The sequence below is a fragment of the Oncorhynchus keta genome, chromosome 35 (genome assembly GCF_023373465.1).
Source record: "Oncorhynchus keta strain PuntledgeMale-10-30-2019 chromosome 35, Oket_V2, whole genome shotgun sequence".
Classification (NCBI taxonomy): Eukaryota; Metazoa; Chordata; class Actinopteri; order Salmoniformes; family Salmonidae; genus Oncorhynchus; species Oncorhynchus keta.
Window position 1 is genome coordinate 3471732 of NC_068455.1, and position 19309 is coordinate 3491040.

Consider the following 19309-nt stretch of genomic DNA (forward strand, 5'->3'; position numbering starts at 1 on the left):
CTTTCTGGGTAAGTCTCTAAGAGTTGTGAGTCTTTCTGGGTAAGTCTCTAAGAGCTGTGAGTCTTTCTGGGTAAGTCAGTAAGAGCTGTGAGGCTTTCTGGGTAAGTCTCTAAGAGCTGTGAGTCTTTCTGGGTAAGTCACTAAGAGCTGTGTGTCTTTCTGGGTAAGTCAGTAAGATCTGTGAGGCTTTCTGGGTAAGTCTCTAAGAGCTGTGAGGCTTTCTGGGTAAGTCTCTAAGAGCTGTGTGTCTTTCTGGGTAAGTCACTAAGAGCTGTGAGGCTTTCTGGGTAAGTCTCTAAGAGCTGTGTGTCTTTCTGGGTAAGTCACTAAGAGCTGTGGGTCTTTCTGGGTAAGTCTCTAAGAGCTGTGAGGCTTTCTGGGTAAGTCTCTAAGAGCTGTGAGGCTTTCTGGGTAAGTCACTAAGAGCTGTGAGGCTTTCTGGGTAAGTCACTAAGAGCTGTGAGTCTTTCTGGGTAAGCCTCTGGGTAGGTCTCTAAGAGCTGTGAGGAGTCTTTATGGGTAAGTCTCTAAGATCTGTGATGCTTTCTGGGTAAGTCTCTAAGAGCTGTGAGTCTTTCTGGGTAAGTCACTAAGAGCTGTGAGTCTTTCTGGGTAAGTCTCTAAGAGCTGTGAGGCTTTCTGGGTAAGTCTCTAAGAGTTGTGAGTCTTTCTGGGTAAGTCTCTAAGAGCTGTGAGTCTTTCTGGGTAAGTCAGTAAGAGCTATGAGGCTTTCTGGGTAAGTCTCTAAGAGCTGTGAGTCTTTCTGGGTAAGTCACTAAGAGCTGTGTGTCTTTCTGGGTAAGTCAGTAAGATCTGTGAGGCTTTCTGGGTAAGTCTCTAAGAGCTGTGAGGCTTTCTGGGTAAGTCTCTAAGAGCTGTGTGTCTTTCTGGGTAAGTCACTAAGAGCTGTGAGGCTTTCTGGGTAAGTCACTAAGAGCTGTGTGGCTTTATGGGTAAGTCACTAAGAGCTGTGTGTCTTTCTGGGTAAGTCTCTAAGAGCTGTGAGTCTTTCTGGGTAAGTCTCTAAGAGCTGTGAGTCTTTCTGGGTAAGTCACTAAGAGCTGTGAGTCTTTCTGGGTAAGTCACTAAGAGCTGTGTGGCTTTCTGGGTAAGTCTCTAAGAGCTGTGAGGCTTTCTGGGTAAGTCTCTAAGAGCTGTGAGGCTTTCTGGGTAAGTCACTAAGAGCTGTTGGTCTTTCAGGGTAAGTCACTAAGAGCTGTGAGGCTTTCTGGGTAAGTCACTAAGAGCTGTGAGTCTTTCTGGGTAAGTCACTAAGAGCTGTGGGTCTTTTCTAAGAGCTGTAAGTCTCTAAGAGCTGTGAGTCTTTCTAGGTAAGTCTCTAAGAGCTGTGAGTCTTTTCTAAGAGCTGTAAGTCTCTAAGAGCTGTGAGTCTTTCTGGGTAAGTCACTAAGAGCTGTGAGTCTTTCTGGGTAAGTCTTAAAGAGCTGTGAGTCTTTCTGGGTAAGTCACTAAGAGCTGTGAGGCTTTCTGGGTAAGTCACTAAGAGCTGTGGGTCTTTCTGGGTAAGTCTCTAAGAGCTGTGAGTCTTTCTGGGTAAGTCTCTAAGAGCTGTGAGTCTTTTCTAAGAGCTGTAAGTCTCTAAGAGCTGTGAGGCTTTCTGGGTAAGTCACTAAGAGCTGTGGGTCTTTCTGGGTAAGTCTCTAAGAGCTGTGAGTCTTTTCTAAGAGCTGTAAGTCTCTAAGAGCTGTGAGTCTTTTCTAAGAGCTGTAAGTCTCTAAGAGCTGTGAGGCTTTCTGGGTAAGTCACTAAGAGCTGTGAGTCTTTCTGGGTAAGTCTCTAAGAGCTATGAGGCTTTCTGGGTAAGTCACTAAGAGCTGTGGGTCTTTCTGGGTAAGTCTCTAAGAGCTGTGAGTCTTTCTGGGTAAGTCACTAAGAGCTGTGTGTCTTTCTGGGTAAGTCAGTAAGAGCTGTGAGGCTTTCTGGGTAAGTCTCTAAGAGCTGTGAGGCTTTCTGGGTAAGTCTCTAAGAGCTGTGTGTCTTTCTGGGTAAGTCACTAAGAGCTGTGAGGCTTTCTGGGTAAGTCACTAAGAGCTGTGTGGCTTTATGGGTAAGTCACTAAGAGCTGTGTGTCTTTCTGGGTAAGTCTCTAAGAGCTGTGAGTCTTTCTGGGTAAGTCTCTAAGAGCTGTGAGTCTTTCTGGGTAAGTCTCTAAGAGCTGTGGGTCTTTCTGGGTAAGTCACTAAGAGCTGTGAGTCTTTCTGGGTAAGTCTCTAAGAGCTGTGAGGCTTTCTGGGTAAGTCTCTAAGAGCTGTGAGGCTTTCTGGGTAAGTCACTAAGAGCTGTTGGTCTTTCAGGGTAAGTCACTAAGAGCTGTGAGGCTTTCTGGGTAAGTCACTAAGAGCTGTGAGTCTTTCTGGGTAAGTCACTAAGAGCTGTGGGTCTTTTCTAAGAGCTGTAAGTCTCTAAGAGCTGTGAGTCTTTCTAGGTAAGTCTCTAAGAGCTGTGAGTCTTTTCTAAGAGCTGTAAGTCTCTAAGAGCTGTGAGTCTTTCTGGGTAAGTCACTAAGAGCTGTGAGTCTTTCTGGGTAAGTCTTAAAGAGCTGTGAGTCTTTCTGGGTAAGTCACTAAGAGCTGTGAGGCTTTCTGGGTAAGTCACTAAGAGCTGTGGGTCTTTCTGGGTAAGTCTCTAAGAGCTGTGAGTCTTTCTGGGTAAGTCTCTAAGAGCTGTGAGTCTTTTCTAAGAGCTGTAAGTCTCTAAGAGCTGTGAGGCTTTCTGGGTAAGTCACTAAGAGCTGTGGGTCTTTCTGGGTAAGTCTCTAAGAGCTGTGAGTCTTTTCTAAGAGCTGTAAGTCTCTAAGAGCTGTGAGTCTTTTCTAAGAGCTGTAAGTCTCTAAGAGCTGTGAGGCTTTCTGGGTAAGTCACTAAGAGCTGTGAGTCTTTCTGGGTAAGTCTCTAAGAGCTATGAGGCTTTCTGGGTAAGTCACTAAGAGCTGTGGGTCTTTCTGGGTAAGTCACTAAGAGCTGTGAGGCTTTCTGGGTAAGTCACTAAGAGCTGTGAGTCTTTCTGGGTAAGTCACTAAGAGCTGTGAGTCTTTCTGGGTAAGTCACTAAGAGCTGTGAGTCTTTCTGGGTAAGTCTCTAAGAGCTGTGAGTCTTTCTGGGTAAGTCACTAAGAGCTGCGAGTCTTTCTGGGTAAGTCACTAAGAGCTCTGAGGCTTTCTGGGTAAGTCTCTAAGAGCTGTGAGTCTTTCTGGGTAAGTCACTAAGAGCTGTGGGTCTTTCTGGGTAAGTCACTAAGAGCTGTGAGGCTTTCTGGGTAAGTCACTAAGAGCTGTGAGTCTTTCTGGGTAAGCCTCTGGGTAGGTCTCTAAGAGCTGTGAGTCTTTATGGGTAAGTCTCTAAGAGCTGTGAGGCTTTCTGGGTAAGTCTCTAAGAGCTGTGAGTCTTTCTGGGTAAGTCTCTAAGAGCTGTGAGTCTTTCTGGGTAAGTCTCTAAGAGCTGTGAGGCTTTCTGGGTAAGTCACTAAGAGCTGTGGGTCTTTCAGGGTAAGTCACTAAGAGCTGTGAGGCTTTCTGGGTAAGTCACTAAGAGCTGTGAGTCTTTCTGGGTAAGTCTCTAAGAGCTGTGAGTCTTTCTGGGTAAGTCTCTAAGAGCTGTGAGGCTTTCTGGGTAAGTCTCTAAGAGCTGTGAGGCTTTCTGGGTAAGTCACTAAGAGCTGTGGGTCTTTCAGGGTAAGTCACTAAGAGCTGTGAGGCTTTCTGGGTAAGTCACTAAGAGCTGTGAGTCTTTCTGGGTAAGTCACTAAGAGCTGTGGGTCTTTTCTAAGAGCTGTAAGTCTCTAAGAGCTGTGAGTCTTTCTAGGTAAGTCTCTAAGAGCTGTGAGTCTTTTCTAAGAGCTGTAAGTCTCTAAGAGCTGTGAGTCTTTCTGGGTAAGTCACTAAGAGCTGTGAGTCTTTCTGGGTAAGTCTTAAAGAGCTGTGAGTCTTTCTGGGTAAGTCACTAAGAGCTGTGAGGCTTTCTGGGTAAGTCACTAAGAGCTGTGAGTCTTTCTGGGTAAGTCTCTAAGAGCTGTGAGTCTTTCTGGGTAAGTCTCTAAGAGCTGTGAGGCTTTCTGGGTAAGTCTCTAAGAGCTGTGAGTCTTTCTGGGTAAGTCTCTAAGAGCTGTGAGTCTTTCTGGGTAAGTCTCTAAGAGCTGTGAGTCTTTCTGGGTAAGTCTCTAAGAGCTGTGAGGCTTTCTGGGTAAGTCACTAAGAGCTGTGGGTCTTTCAGGGTAAGTCACTAAGAGCTGTGAGGCTTTCTGGGTAAGTCACTAAGAGCTGTGAGTCTTTCTGGGTAAGTCACTAAGAGCTGTGAGGCTTTCTGGGTAAGTCACTAAGAGCTGTGAGTCTTTCTGGGTAAGTCTCTAAGAGCTGTGAGTCTTTCTGGGTAAGTCTCTAAGAGCTGTGAGGCTTTCTGGGTAAGTCACTAAGAGCTGTGAGTCTTTCTGGGTAAGTCTCTAAGAGCTGTGAGTCTTTCTGGGTAAGTCTCTAAGAGCTGTGAGTCTTTCTGGGTAAGTCTCTAAGAGCTGTGAGGCTTTCTGGGTAAGTCACTAAGAGCTGTGGGTCTTTCAGGGTAAGTCACTAAGAGCTGTGAGGCTTTCTGGGTAAGTCACTAAGAGCTGTGAGTCTTTCTGGGTAAGTCACTAAGAGCTGTGGGTCTTTTCTAAGAGCTGTAAGTCTCTAAGAGCTGTGAGTCTTTCTAGGTAAGTCTCTAAGAGCTGTGAGTCTTTTCTAAGAGCTGTAAGTCTCTAAGAGCTGTGAGTCTTTCTGGGTAAGTCACTAAGAGCTGTGAGTCTTTCTGGGTAAGTCTTAAAGAGCTGTGAGTCTTTCTGGGTAAGTCACTAAGAGCTGTGAGGCTTTCTGGGTAAGTCACTAAGAGCTGTGGGTCTTTCTGGGTAAGTCTCTAAGAGCTGTGAGTCTTTCTGGGTAAGTCTCTAAGAGCTGTGAGTCTTTTCTAAGAGCTGTAAGTCTCTAAGAGCTGTGAGGCTTTCTGGGTAAGTCACTAAGAGCTGTGGGTCTTTCTGGGTAAGTCTCTAAGAGCTGTGAGTCTTTCTGGGTAAGTCTCTAAGAGCTGTGAGTCTTTTCTAAGAGCTGTAAGTCTCTAAGAGCTGTGAGTCTTTTCTAAGAGCTGTAAGTCTCTAAGAGCTGTGAGGCTTTCTGGGTAAGTCACTAAGAGCTGTGAGTCTTTCTGGGTAAGTCTCTAAGAGCTGTGAGGCTTTCTGGGTAAGTCACTAAGAGCTGTGGGTCTTTCTGGGTAAGTCACTAAGAGCTGTGAGGCTTTCTGGGTAAGTCACTAAGAGCTGTGAGTCTTTCTGGGTAAGTCACTAAGAGCTGTGGGTCTTTCTGGGTAAGTCACTAAGAGCTGTGAGTCTTTCTGGGTAAGTCTCTAAGAGCGTTGAGGCTTTCTGGGTAAGTCTCTAAGAGCTGTGAGGCTTTTGGGTAAGTCACTAAGAGCTGTGGGTCTTTCAGGGTAAGTCACTAAGAGCTGTGGGTCTTTCTGGGTAAGTCACTAAGAGCTGTGAGGCTTTCTGGGTAAGTCACTAAGAGCTGTGAGTCTTTCTGGGTAAGTCACTAAGAGCTGTGAGTCTTTCTGGGTAAGTCACTAAGAGCTGTGAGTCTTTCTGGGTAAGTCTCTAAGAGCTGTGAGTCTTTCTGGGTAAGTCACTAAGAGCTGCGAGTCTTTCTGGGTAAGTCACTAAGAGCTCTGAGGCTTTCTGGGTAAGTCTCTAAGAGCTGTGAGTCTTTCTGGGTAAGTCACTAAGAGCTGTGGGTCTTTCTGGGTAAGTCACTAAGAGCTGTGAGGCTTTCTGGGTAAGTCACTAAGAGCTGTGAGTCTTTCTGGGTAAGCCTCTGGGTAGGTCTCTAAGAGCTGTGAGTCTTTATGGGTAAGTCTCTAAGATCTGTGATGCTTTCTGGGTAAGTCTCTAAGAGCTGTGGGTCTTTCTGGGTAAGTCTCTAAGAGCTGTGAGTCTTTCTGGGTAAGTCTCTAAGAGCTGTGAGTCTTTCTGGGTAAGTCTCTAAGAGCTGTGGGTCTTTCAGGGTAAGTCACTAAGAGCTGTGAGGCTTTCTGGGTAAGTCACTAAGAGCTGTGAGTCTTTCTGGGTAAGTCTCTAAGAGCTGTGAGTCTTTCTGGGTAAGTCACTAAGAGCTGTGAGTCTTTCTGGGTAAGTCTCTAAGAGCTGTGAGGCTTTCTGGGTAAGTCTCTAAGAGCTGTGAGGCTTTCTGGGTAAGTCACTAAGAGCTGTGGGTCTTTCAGGGTAAGTCACTAAGAGCTGTGAGGCTTTCTGGGTAAGTCACTAAGAGCTGTGAGTCTTTCTGGGTAAGTCACTAAGAGCTGTGGGTCTTTTCTAAGAGCTGTAAGTCTCTAAGAGCTGTGAGTCTTTCTAGGTAAGTCTCTAAGAGCTGTGAGTCTTTTCTAAGAGCTGTAAGTCTCTAAGAGCTGTGAGTCTTTCTGGGTAAGTCACTAAGAGCTGTGAGTCTTTCTGGGTAAGTCTTAAAGAGCTGTGAGTCTTTCTGGGTAAGTCACTAAGAGCTGTGAGGCTTTCTGGGTAAGTCACTAAGAGCTGTTGGTCTTTCTGGGTAAGTCTCTAAGAGCTGTGAGTCTTTCTGGGTAAGTCTCTAAGAGCTGTGAGTCTTTTCTAAGAGCTGTAAGTCTCTAAGAGCTGTGAGGCTTTCTGGGTAAGTCACTAAGAGCTGTGGGTCTTTCTGGGTAAGTCTCTAAGAGCTGTGAGTCTTTCTGGGTAAGTCTCTAAGAGCTGTGAGTCTTTTCTAAGAGCTGTAAGTCTCTAAGAGCTGTGAGTCTTTTCTAAGAGCTGTAAGTCTCTAAGAGCTGTGAGGCTTTCTGGGTAAGTCACTAAGAGCTGTGAGTCTTTCTGGGTAAGTCTCTAAGAGCTGTGAGGCTTTCTGGGTAAGTCACTAAGAGCTGTGGGTCTTTCTGGGTAAGTCACTAAGAGCTGTGAGGCTTTCTGGGTAAGTCACTAAGAGCTGTGAGTCTTTCTGGGTAAGTCACTAAGAGCTGTGGGTCTTTCTGGGTAAGTCACTAAGAGCTGTGAGTCTTTCTGGGTAAGTCTCTAAGAGCGTTGAGGCTTTCTGGGTAAGTCTCTAAGAGCTGTGAGGCTTTTGGGTAAGTCACTAAGAGCTGTGGGTCTTTCAGGGTAAGTCACTAAGAGCTGTGAGGCTTTCTGGGTAAGTCACTAAGAGCTGTGAGTCTTTCTGGGTAAGTCTCTAAGAGCTGTGGGTCTTTCTGGGTAAGTCACTAAGAGCTGTGAGTCTTTCTGGGTAAGTCTCTAAGAGCTGTGAGGCTTTCTGGGTAAGTCTCTAAGAGCTGTGGGTCTTTTCTAAGAGCTGTAAGTCTCTAAGAGCTGTGAGTCTTTCTAGGTAAGTCTCTAAGAGCTGTGAGTCTTTTCTAAGAGCTGTAAGTCTCTAAGAGCTGTGAGTCTTTCTGGGTAAGTCACTAAGAGCTGTGAGTCTTTCTGGGTAAGTCTTAAAGAGCTGTGAGTCTTTCTGGGTAAGTCACTAAGAGCTGTGAGGCTTTCTGGGTAAGTCAATAAGAGCTGTGGGTCTTTCTGGGTAAGTCACTAAGAGCTGTGAGGCTTTCTGGGTAAGTCACTAAGAGCTGTGAGTCTTTCTGGGTAAGTCACTAAGAGCTGTAAGTCTTTCTGGGTAAGTCACTAAGAGCTGTGAGTCTTTCTGGGTAAGTCACTAAGAGCTCTGAGGCTTTCTGGGTAAGTCTCTAAGAGCTGTGAGTCTTTCTGGGTAAGTCACTAAGAGCTGTGGGTCTTTCTGGGTAAGTCACTAAGAGCTGTGAGGCTTTCTGGGTAAGTCACTAAGAGCTGTGAGTCTTTCTGGGTAAGCCTCTGAGTAGGTCTCTAAGAGCTGTGAGTCTTTATGGGTAAGTCTCTAAGATCTGTGAGGCTTTCTGGGTAAGTCTCTAAGAGCTGTGAGTCTTTCTGGGTAAGTCTCTAAGAGCTGTGAGTCTTTTCTAAGAGCTGTAAGTCTCTAAGAGCTGTGAGGCTTTCTGGGTAAGTCACTAAGAGCTGTGGGTCTTTCTGGGTAAGTCTCTAAGAGCTGTGAGTCTTTCTGGGTAAGTCTCTAAGAGCTGTGAGTCTTTTCTAAGAGCTGTAAGTCTCTAAGAGCTGTGAGTCTTTTCTAAGAGCTGTAAGTCTCTAAGAGCTGTGAGGCTTTCTGGGTAAGTCACTAAGAGCTGTGAGTCTTTCTGGGTAAGTCTCTAAGAGCTGTGAGGCTTTCTGGGTAAGTCACTAAGAGCTGTGGGTCTTTCTGGGTAAGTCACTAAGAGCTGTGAGGCTTTCTGGGTAAGTCACTAAGAGCTGTGAGTCTTTCTGGGTAAGTCACTAAGAGCTGTGGGTCTTTCTGGGTAAGTCACTAAGAGCTGTGAGTCTTTCTGGGTAAGTCTCTAAGAGCGTTGAGGCTTTCTGGGTAAGTCTCTAAGAGCTGTGAGGCTTTTGGGTAAGTCACTAAGAGCTGTGGGTCTTTCAGGGTAAGTCACTAAGAGCTGTGAGGCTTTCTGGGTAAGTCACTAAGAGCTGTGAGTCTTTCTGGGTAAGTCTCTAAGAGCTGTGAGGTCTTTCTGGGTAAGTCACTAAGAGCTGTGAGTCTTTCTGGGTAAGTCTCTAAGAGCTGTGAGGCTTTCTGGGTAAGTCTCTAAGAGCTGTGGGTCTTTTCTAAGAGCTGTAAGTCTCTAAGAGCTGTGAGTCTTTCTAGGTAAGTCTCTAAGAGCTGTGAGTCTTTTCTAAGAGCTGTAAGTCTCTAAGAGCTGTGAGTCTTTCTGGGTAAGTCACTAAGAGCTGTGAGTCTTTCTGGGTAAGTCTTAAAGAGCTGTGAGTCTTTCTGGGTAAGTCACTAAGAGCTGTGAGGCTTTCTGGGTAAGTCAATAAGAGCTGTGGGTCTTTCTGGGTAAGTCACTAAGAGCTGGGTAAGTCACTAAGAGCTGTGAGGCTTTCTGGGTAAGTCACTAAGAGCTGTGAGTCTTTCTGTCTCTAAGAGCTGTGAGTCTTTCTGGGTAAGTCACTAAGAGCTGTGAGTCTTTCTGGGTAAGTCTCTAAGAGCTGTGAGTCTTTCTGGGTAAGTCACTAAGAGCTGTGAGTCTTTCTGGGTAAGTCACTAAGAGCTCTGAGGCTTTTTCTGGGTAAGTCTCTAAGAGCTGTGAGTCTTTCTGGGTAAGTCACTAAGAGCTGTGGGTCTTTCTGGGTAAGTCAAGTCTCTAAGAGCTGTGAGGCTTTCTGGGTAAGTCACTAAGAGCTGTGAGTCTTTCTGGGTAAGCCTCTGAGTAGGTCTCTAAGAGCTGTGAGTCTTTATGGGTAAGTCTCTAAGATCTGTGAGGCTTTCTGGGTAGGTCTCTAAGAGCTGTGAGGCTTTCTGGGTAAGTCTCTAAGAGCTGTGAGGCTTTCTGGGTAAGTCTCTAAGAGCTGTGAGGCTTTCTGGGTAGGTCTCTAAGAGCTGTGAGGCTTTCTGGGTAGGTCTCTAAGAGCTGTGAGGCTTTCTGGGTAGGTCTCTAAGAGCTGTGAGGCTTTCTGGGTAGGTCTCTAAGAGCTGTGAGGCTTTCTGGGTAGGTCTCTAAGAGCTGTGAGGCTTTCTGGGTAGGTCTCTAAGAGCTGTGAGTCTTTCTGGGTAAGCCTCTGGGTAGGTCTCTAAGAGCTGTGAGGAGTCTTTATGGGTAAGTCTCTAAGATCTGTGATGCTTTCTGGGTAAGTCTCTAAGAGCTGTGAGTCTTTCTGGGTAAGTCACTAAGAGCTGTGAGTCTTTCTGGGTAAGTCTCTAAGAGCTGTGAGGCTTTCTGGGTAAGTCTCTAAGAGCTGTGAGTCTTTCTGGGTAAGTCTCTAAGAGCTGTGAGTCTTTCTGGGTAAGTCAGTAAGAGCTATGAGGCTTTCTGGGTAAGTCTCTAAGAGCTGTGAGTCTTTCTGGGTAAGTCACTAAGAGCTGTGAGTCTTTCTGGGTAAGTCAGCTGTGAGTCTTTCTGGGTAAGTCAGTAAGATCTGTGAGGCTTTCTGGGTAAGTCTCTAAGAGCTGTGAGGCTTTCTGGGTAAGTCTCTAAGAGCTGTGTGTCTTTCTGGGTAAGTCACTAAGAGCTGTGAGGCTTTCTGGGTAAGTCACTAAGAGCTGTGAGGCTCACTTATGGGTAAGTCACTAAGAGCTGTGAGTCTTTCTGGGTAAGTCTCTAAGAGCTGTGAGTCTTTCTGGGTAAGTCTCTAAGAGCTGTGAGTCTTTCTGGGTAAGTCAGTAAGAGCTGTGAGTCTTTCTGGGTAAGTCTCTAAGTCTTTCTAAGAGCTGTGAGTCTTTCTGGGTAAGTCACTAAGAGCTGTGAGGTCTTTCTGGAGCTGTGTGTCTTTCTGGGTAAGTCAGTAAGATCTGTGAGGCTTTCTGGGTAAGTCTCTAAGAGCTGTGAGGCTTTCTGGGTAAGTCTCTAAGAGCTGTGTGTCTTTCTGGGTAAGTCACTAAGAGCTGTGAGGCTTTCTGGGTAAGTCTCTAAGAGCTGTGTGTCTTTTTCTGGGTAAGTCACTAAGAGCTGTGGGTCTTTCTGGGTAAGTCTCTAAGAGCTGTGAGGCTTTCTGGGTAAGTCTCTAAGAGCTGTGAGGCTTTCTGGGTAAGTCACTAAGAGCTGTGAGGCTTTCTGGGTAAGTCACTAAGAGCTGTGAGTCTTTCTGGGTAAGTCTCTAAGAGCTGTGAGGTCTCTAAGAGCTGTGAGGAGTCTTTATGGGTAAGTCTCTAAGAGCTCTTTCTGTGATGCTTTCTGGGTAAGTCTCTAAGAGCTGTGAGTCTTTCTGGGTAAGTCACTAAGAGCTGTGAGTCTTTCTGGGTAAGTCACTAAGAGCTGTGAGGCTTTCTGGGTAAGTCTCTAAGAGCTGTGAGTCTTTCTGGGTAAGTCTCTAAGAGCTGTGAGTCTTTCTGGGTAAGTCAGAGCTGTAAGTCTTTCTGCTATGAGCTGCTTTCTGGGTAAGTCTCTAAGAGCTGTGAGTCTTTCTGGGTAAGTCACTAAGAGCTGTGAGTCTTTCTGGGTAAGTCTTTCTGTAAGAAGAGCTGTGAGGCTTTCTGGGTAAGTCTCTAAGAGCTGTGAGTCTTTCTGGGTAAGTCTCTAAGAGCTGTGAGTCTTTCTGGGTAAGTCACTAAGAGCTGTGAGGTTTTGGGTAAGTCACTAAGAGCTGTAAGTCACTAAGAGCTGTGAGTCTTTCTGGGTAAGTCACTAAGAGCTGTGAGTCTTTCTGGGTAAGTCTCTAAGAGCTGTGAGTCTTTCTGGGTAAGTCTCTAAGAGCTGTGAGTCTTTCTGGGTAAGTCTCTAAGAGCTGTGAGGTCTTTCTGGGTAAGTCACTAAGAGCTGTGAGTCTTTCTGGGTAAGTCTCTAAGAGCTGTGAGGCTTTCTGGCTTTCTGTAAGTCTCTAAGAGCTGTGAGGCTTTCTGGGTAAGTCACTAAGAGCTGTGAGGTCTTTCTGGGTAAGTCACTAAGAGCTGTGAGTCTTTCTGGGTAAGTCACTAAGAGCTGTGAGTCTTTCTGGGTAAGTCACTAAGAGCTGTGGGTCTTTTCTAAGAGCTTTCTGTAAGTCTCTAAGAGCTGTGAGTCTTTCTGGGTAAGTCACTAAGAGCTGTGAGTCTTTCTCTAAGAGCTGTGAGTCTCTAAGAGCTGTGAGTCTTTTCTAAGAGCTGTAAGTCTCTAAGAGCTGTGAGGCTTTCTGGGTAAGTCACTAAGAGCTGTGAGTCTTTCTCTCTAAGAGCTGTGAGGCTTTCTGGGTAAGTCACTAAGAGCTGTAAGTCACTAAGAGCTGTGAGTCTTTCTGGGTAAGTCACTAAGAGCTGTGAGTCTTTCTGGGTAAGTCACTAAGAGCTGTGAGTCTTTCTGGGTAAGTCTCTAAGAGCTGTGAGTCTTTCTGGGTAAGTCTCTAAGAGCTGTGAGTCTTTCTGGGTAAGTCACTAAGAGCTGTGAGTCTTTCTGGCTGTAAGTCTAAGAGCTGTAAGTCTCTAAGAGCTGTGAGTCTTTCTGGGTAAGTCACTAAGAGCTGTGAGCTTTCTGTAAGTCACTAAGGTCTTTCTGGGTAAGTCTCTAAGAGCTGTGAGTCTTTTCTCAAGAGCTGTAAGTCTCTAAGAGCTCTGAGGCTTTCTGGGTAAGTCTCTAAGAGCTGTGAGTCTTTCTAAGAGCTGTAAGTCTCTAAGAGCTGTGAGGCTTTCTGGGTAAGTCACTAAGAGCTGTGAGTCTTTCTGGGTAAGTCTCTAAGAGCTGTGAGTCTTTCTGGGTAAGTCTCTAAGAGCTGTGAGTCTTTCTGGGTAAGTCTCTAAGAGCTGTGAGTCTTTCTGGGTAAGTCACTAAGAGCTGTGAGTCTTTCTGGGTAAGTCTCTAAGAGCTGTGAGTCTTTCTGGGTAAGTCACTAAGAGCTGTGAGGCTTTCTGGGTAAGTCACTAAGAGCTGTGAGTCTTTCTGGGTAAGTCACTAAGAGCTGTGAGTCTTTCTGGGTAAGAGCTCTGGGTAGGTCTCTAAGAGCTGTGAGTCTTTATGGGTAAGTCTCTAAGATCTGTGATGCTTTCTGGGTAAGTCTCTAAGAGCTGTGAGTCTTTCTGGGTAAGTCTCTAAGAGCTGTGAGTCTTTCTAGGTAAGTCTCTAAGAGCTGTGAGGCTTTCTGGGTAAGTCTCTAAGAGCTGTGAGGCTTTCTGGGTAAGTCACTAAGAGCTGTGAGTCTTTCTGGGTAAGCCTCTGGGTAGGTCTCTAAGAGCTGTGAGTCTTTATGGGTAAGTCTCTAAGATCTGTGATGCTTTCTGGGTAAGTCTCTAAGAGCTGTGAGTCTTTCTGGGTAAGTCTCTAAGAGCTGTGAGTCTTTCTGGGTAAGTCACTAAGAGCTGTGAGTCTTTCTGGGTAAGTCTCTAAGAGCTGTGAGGCTTTCTGGGTAAGTCTCTAAGAGCTGTGAGGCTTTCTGGGTAAGTCACTAAGAGCTGTGAGGCTTTCTGGGTAAGTCACTAAGAGCTGTGAGTCTTTCTGGGTAAGTCTGGGTAGGTCTCTAAGAGCTGTGAGTCTTTATGGGTAAGTCTCTAAGATCTGTGATGCTTTCTGGGTAAGTCTCTAAGAGCTGTGAGTCTTTCTGGGTAAGTCTCTAAGAGCTGTGAGTCTTTCTGGGTAAGTCACTAAGAGCTGTGAGTCTTTCTGGGTAAGTCTCTAAGAGCTGTGAGGCTTTCTGGGTAAGTCTCTAAGAGCTGTGAGGCTTTCTGGGTAAGTCACTAAGAGCTGTGAGGCTTTCTGGGTAAGTCACTAAGAGCTGTGAGTCTTTCTGGGTAAGCCTCTGGGTAGGTCTCTAAGAGCTGTGAGTCTTTATGGGTAAGTCTCTAAGATCTGTGATGCTTTCTGGGTAAGTCTCTAAGAGCTGTGAGTCTTTCTGGGTAAGTCTCTAAGAGCTGTGATTCTTTCTAGGTAAGTCTCTAAGAGCTGTGAGGCTTTCTGGGTAAGTCTCTAAGAGCTGTGAGTCTTTCATGGTCCTTCTGTGGCTCAGTTGGTAGAGCATGGCGCTTGTAACGCCAGGGTAGTGGGTTCGATTCCCGGGACCACCCATACGTAGAATGTATGCACACATGACTGTAAGTCGCTTTGGATAAAAGCGTCAGCTAAATGGCATATATTATTATTATTATTATTATTATATTATTTCTGGGTAAGTCACGAAGAGCTGTGAGTCTTTCTGGGTAAGTCTCTAAGAGCTGTGAGGCTTTCTGGGTAAGTCTCTAAGAGCTGTAAGTCTTTCTGGGTAAGTCACTAAGATCTGCGAGTCTTTCTGGGTAAGTCACTAAGAGCTGTGGGTCTTTCAGGGTAAGTCACTAAGAGCTGTGAGTCTTTCTGGGTAAGTCTCTAAGAGCTGTGAGGCTTTCTGGGTAAGTCACTAAGAGCTGTGAGTCTTTCTGGGTAAGTCTCTAAGAGCTGTGAGGCTTTCTGGGTAAGTCTCTAAGAGCTGTGAGGCTTTCTGGGTAAGTCACTAAGAGCTGTGAGGCTTTCTGGGTAAGTCACTAAGAGCTGTGAGTCTTTCTGGGTAAGCCTCTGGGTAGGTCTCTAAGAGCTGTGAGTCTTTATGGGTAAGTCTCTAAGATCTGTGATGCTTTCTGGGTAAGTCTCTAAGAGCTGTGAGTCTTTCTGGGTAAGTCTCTAAGAGCTGTGAGTCTTTCTAGGTAAGTCTCTAAGAGCTGTGAGGCTTTCTGGGTAAGTCTCTAAGAGCTGTGAGTATTTCATGGTCCTTCTGTGGCTCAGTTGGTAGAGCATGGCGCTTGTAACGCCAGGGTAGTGGGTTCGATTCCCGGGACCACCCATACGTAGAATGTATGCACACATGACTGTAAGTCGCTTTGGATAAAAGCGTCAGCTAAATGGCATATATTATTATTATTATTATTATTATATTATTTCTGGGTAAGTCACGAAGAGCTGTGAGTCTTTCTGGGTAAGTCTCTAAGAGCTGTGAGGCTTTCTGGGTAAGTCTCTAAGAGCTGTGAGGCTTTCTGGGTAAGTCACTAAGAGCTGTGAGGCTTTCTGGGTAAGTCACTAAGAGCTGTGAGTCTTTCTGGGTAAGTCTCTAAGAGCTCTGAGTCTTTCTGGGTAAGTCACTATGAGCTGTGAGTCTTTCTGGGTAAGTCTCTAAGAGCTGTGGGTCTTTCTGGGTAAGTCTCTAAGAGCTGTGAGTCTTTCTGGGTAAGTCTCTAAGAGCTGTGAGTCTTTCTGGGTAAGTCTCTAAGAGCTGTGAGTCTTTCTGGGTAAGTCTCTAAGAGCTGTGAGGCTTTCTGGGTAAGTCACTAAGAGCTGTGAGTCTTTCTGGGTAAGTCTCTAAGAGCTGTGAGTCTTTCTGGGTAAGTCTCTAAGAGCTGTGAGTCTTTCTGGGTAAGTCTCTAAGAGCTGTGAGTCTTTCTGGGTAAGTCTCTAAGAGCTGTGAGGCTTTCTGGGTAAGTCTCTAAGAGCTGTGAGTCTTTCTGGGTAAGTCACTAAGAGCTGTGAGTCTTTCTGGGTAAGTCTCTAAGAGCTGTGAGGCTTTCTGGGTAAGTCTCTAAGAGCTGTGAGTCTTTCTGGGTAAGTCACTAAGAGCTGTGTGTCTTTCTGGGTAAGTCTCTAAGAGCTGTGAGTCTTTCTGGGTAAGTCACTAAGAGCTTTCCACACCTGGATTGTACAATATTTGCATATTATTCTTAAAATTCTTCAAGCTCTGTCAAGTTGGTTGTTGATCACTGCTAGACATTCAGTTTTAAGTCTTGCCATAGATTTTCAAGCAGATTTAAGTCAAACCTGTAACTTGACCACTCAGGAACATTCAATGTCGTCTAGATATTTTTAATATTCCATTTTAAAAAATCTGCCGTTTCCAGCTACAAAAGTTATTTACAACATTAACAATGTCTGTATTTCTGATCCATTTGATGTTGTTATTAAATGGACAAAAAACAAGGCTTTTCTTTTTTAAAAAAAGGACATTTTCTAAATGACCCCAAACTTTTGAACGATAGTGTACGTTCTTGTTTGATATACATATATATAATATATATATAATTATATTGGACAAGTTATCCTTCATCACATGACACTATTTGTCTTGTATCCAATGCATTTAGTTTACATGAGGAAGAAGTAGCGTTCTAATTTAGTTTAGTCATTTAGTATTTAGTATTAACCTCATTTAGTATGAACCTTTCGATATTAGTTATCAACGAAAAAAAGAATCATGAACATCGGTGTCATTTTATAATATGCACGGGCGTGAAATGTGTGTGGATGAATCCCAAAACAGCAGTTGTAATGTAATAGTAGTTACACAGAGAAACTAATCTGGCTATTCGTCATTTTTAAACAGGTGGTTTTATTCCCCCGTTTGCAAACATGCTGTCATGTCCACAACGATGCAACAGCAAACCAGCAACGTGAGAATACTTGATACTTGATGTTATGAGGACGATTGAAGCTCCGATCGTGCTGCTCAGACCACAGCGCACTAAATACAGTAGCGCGTTGTTATACTGTAGCCTTAAAAAACACTGCTCCCAGCCGCCCCCTGGTGGCCATTATACACGTTAAATATTTATTCAAATCCTCCCGCGATGAAATGGGGCACATTAAAATCCGAACTCTTGAGTATAGCTAACATTTACACACTTAGACACCTTAGACACCAGATCAAATGAGCCTTTAAAAACATACAGAATCTTTATAGCTATTTGCTATAGCCTCCCGGGTGGCGCAGTGGTCTAAGGCATCGCAGTGCCACCAGAGCTTCTGGGTTCTCCATGAAATTATGGAGAAAAAAATGGGGTAAAATTATATTTACATGGGTTTTTTACATGGCTTACTATATATTGTACACGTCTAACCCAAGACAGTACACCTGTTAACAGGTGACTAAATGAGGGAGAACAGCTTGTGTTTACTGTGTCATTACACCTGAGGGTATTACATCACTCCAGTATCACAGTGGGCCATACAGTACAGTTAGTCATCCACTGTACCTTGCTGGGGAGTGGAGGTGGGGGGGCTGAAGGGGAGAGGAGCCCCCCGGGTGAGGGGATGATGGGGGCCCCCAGGGGGGTCTGTGCCGGGGTGGAAGGCTCGCTGCTGCTCATCTCTCCAGCCGAGGCAGACACAGACCCAGAGGGCCCCGCCTTGGAGGCTCCGGTTCCCGCAGGACGGCTGGGCTGGAGGGGGAGAGAGGAAGAGAGAGAGAGGAAGAGAGAGAGAGAGAGAGAGAGAGAGAGAGAGAGAGGAGAGAGAGGAAGAAAGGGAGAGAGAGACACGAGGAGAGAGGGGGAGAGACGAGGAGAGAGGAGAGAGCGGGAGAAAGGGAGAGAGAGAGAAAGAGAAGAGGAAAGGGAGAGAGAGGACAGAGAGGAAGAAAAAGGGAGAGAGAGAGAGAGAGAGAGAGAAAGAGGAGGGAGAGATAGAGAGAGGAGGAAAGGAGAGAGAGAGGAGAGAGAGAGAGAGAGAGAGAGGAGGGAGGGCGATAGAGAGAGAGAGAGAGGAGGAAAGGGAGAGAGAGGAGAGAGGAGAGAGAGAGAGAGAGGAGGAGGAAAGGGAGAGAGAGAGGAGTAGAGAGGAGAGAAAGAGAGGAGGAGGAAAGGGAGAGAGAGAGGAGTAGAGAGGAGAGAAAGAGAGGAGGAGAGAGATGAAGGTTAGACCATCATGTCCCCAGAAAGGGGTTAGACACTGGGGACCAGACAAACACATCACTGTGAAATTTGGTATAGAAAATGTAATGTCTGGCAAAGCTTCTGACATTCACCAGAAGACATATGGATTAATACAGACCTATGTAATAAAAATATTAGTTATGAGTGTGAAGAAAAACATATATATATATATATATATATATATATATATATATATATATAAAGAATAAAAAGAAAGATAAACGTTTGAAAAATAAACTGAGTTCACTCAAGAATATAAGGAACAAAATGCCTCTGTAGAAGATTGGGCTCACCTTGGGCCTTCTGGCCGTAGTCTGAAGAGCAGTGGAGAGGACAAGAGAGGAGAGGAGAAGACAGGAAGAGAGAGGAGAGAACAAGAGAGGAAGAGAGAGAGAGGAGAGGTTAGGAGAGGAAGAGAGAGGAGAGGTTAGGAGAGGAAGAGAGAGGAGAGGTTAGGAGAAGAAGAGAGAGGAGAGGTTAGGAGAGGAAGAGAGAGGAGAGGAAGAGAGAGGAGAGGAAGAGAGAGGAGAGGAAAGGAGAAGAAGAGAGAGGAGAGGAAGAGAGAGGAGAGGTTAGGAGAAGAAGAGAGAGGAGAGGTTAGGAGAAGAAGAGAGAGGAGAGGTTAGGAGAGGAAGAGAGAGGAGAGATTAGGAGAGGAAGAGAGAGGAAAGGTTAGGAGAGGAAGAGAGAGGAGAGGAAAGGAGAAGAAGAGAGAGGAGAGGTTAGAGAAGACAGAGGAGAGGAAGAGAGAGGAGAGGTTAGGAGAAGAAGAGAGAGGAGAGGTTAGGAGAAGAAGACAGAGGAGAGGAAGAGAGAGGAGAGGTTAGGAGAGGAAGAGAGAGGAGAGGTTAGGAGAGGAAGAGAGAGGAGAGGTTAGGAGAAGAAGAGAGAGGAGAGGTTAGGAGAGGAAGAGAGAGGGGAGGTTAGGAGAGGAAGAGAGAGGAAAGGTTAGGAGAGGAAGAGGAGGAGAGGTTAGGAGAAGAAGAGAGAGGAGAGGAAGAGACAGGAAGAGATAGGAGAGGAAGAGAGAGGAGAGGAAGAGGAGGAGAGGTTAGGAGAGGAAGAGGAGGAGAGGTTAGGAGAGGAAGAGATAGGAGAGATTAGGAGAGGAAGAGAGGAGAGATTAGGGGAGGAAGATATACGAGAGGTTAGGAGAGTTAAAGACAGGAAGAGAGAGGAGAGGTTAGGAGAGGAAGATATAAGAGAGGTTAGGAGAGTTAAAGACAGGAAGAGAGAGGAGAGGAGAGGAAGAGACAGGAAGAGAGAGGAGAAAAAGCACCAACAGAAGGGTTAGTGGCATGCTGAAACCAGGTATAACATCAGTACAGTCAGATCAGCTGATGAGGACAAGACAGGAAGTCAGACAACCACATCACATGTTGTCTGAAGCATAACACTGCCGTTCATCACCTTCTGAGTGGTTCTACAAATGTCTCCACCGCAAGACAATTGAACAGGTTATAGCATGATGAACAGGTTATAGCAGGTTATAGCATGATGAACAGGTTATAGCATGATGAACTGGTTATAGCAGGTTATAGCATGATGAACATTGTTATAGCATGATGAACAGGTTATAGCAGGATGAACAGGTTATAGCAGGTTATAGCATGATGAACAGGTTATAGCAGGTTATAGCAGGATGAACAGGTTATAGCATGATGAACAGGTTATAGCAGGTTATAGCAGGATGAACAGGTTATAGCATGATGAACAGGTTATAGCAGGTTATAGCAGGATGAACAGGTTATAGCATGATGAACAGGTTATAGCAGGTTATAGCATGATGAACAGGTTATAGCAGGTTATAGCATGATGAACAGGTTATAGCAGGTTATAGCATGATGAACAGGTTATAGCATGATGAACAGGTTATAGCAGGATGAACAGGTTATAGCATGATGAACAGGTTATAGCAGGATGAACAGGTTATAGCAGGTTATAGCATGATGAACAGGTTATAGCAGGTTATAGCATGATGAACAGTGTTATAGCATGATGAACAGGTTATAGCAGGATGAACAGGTTATAGCAGGTTATAGCATGATGAACAGGTTATAGCAGGTTATAGCAGGATGAACAGGTTATAGCATGATGAACAGGTTATAGCAGGATGAACAGGTTATAGCATGATGAACAGGTTATAGCAGGTTATAGCAGGATGAACAGGTT

The 19309-nt window shown here is 45.3% G+C and overlaps 1 protein-coding gene across 1 annotated transcript in view; it reads right to left on the bottom strand.

Annotated features, from left to right (window-relative positions):
• Positions 1 to 19309, bottom strand: part of LOC118382566 (dynactin subunit 1-like) — a 266523-nt gene that overhangs the window by 182579 nt on the left and 64635 nt on the right. Inside the window, 2 exon segments of the mRNA XM_052495983.1 lie at positions 16460 to 16645; positions 17431 to 17451. Of these exon segments, the coding sequence (XP_052351943.1) occupies positions 16460 to 16645; positions 17431 to 17451 (207 nt within the window).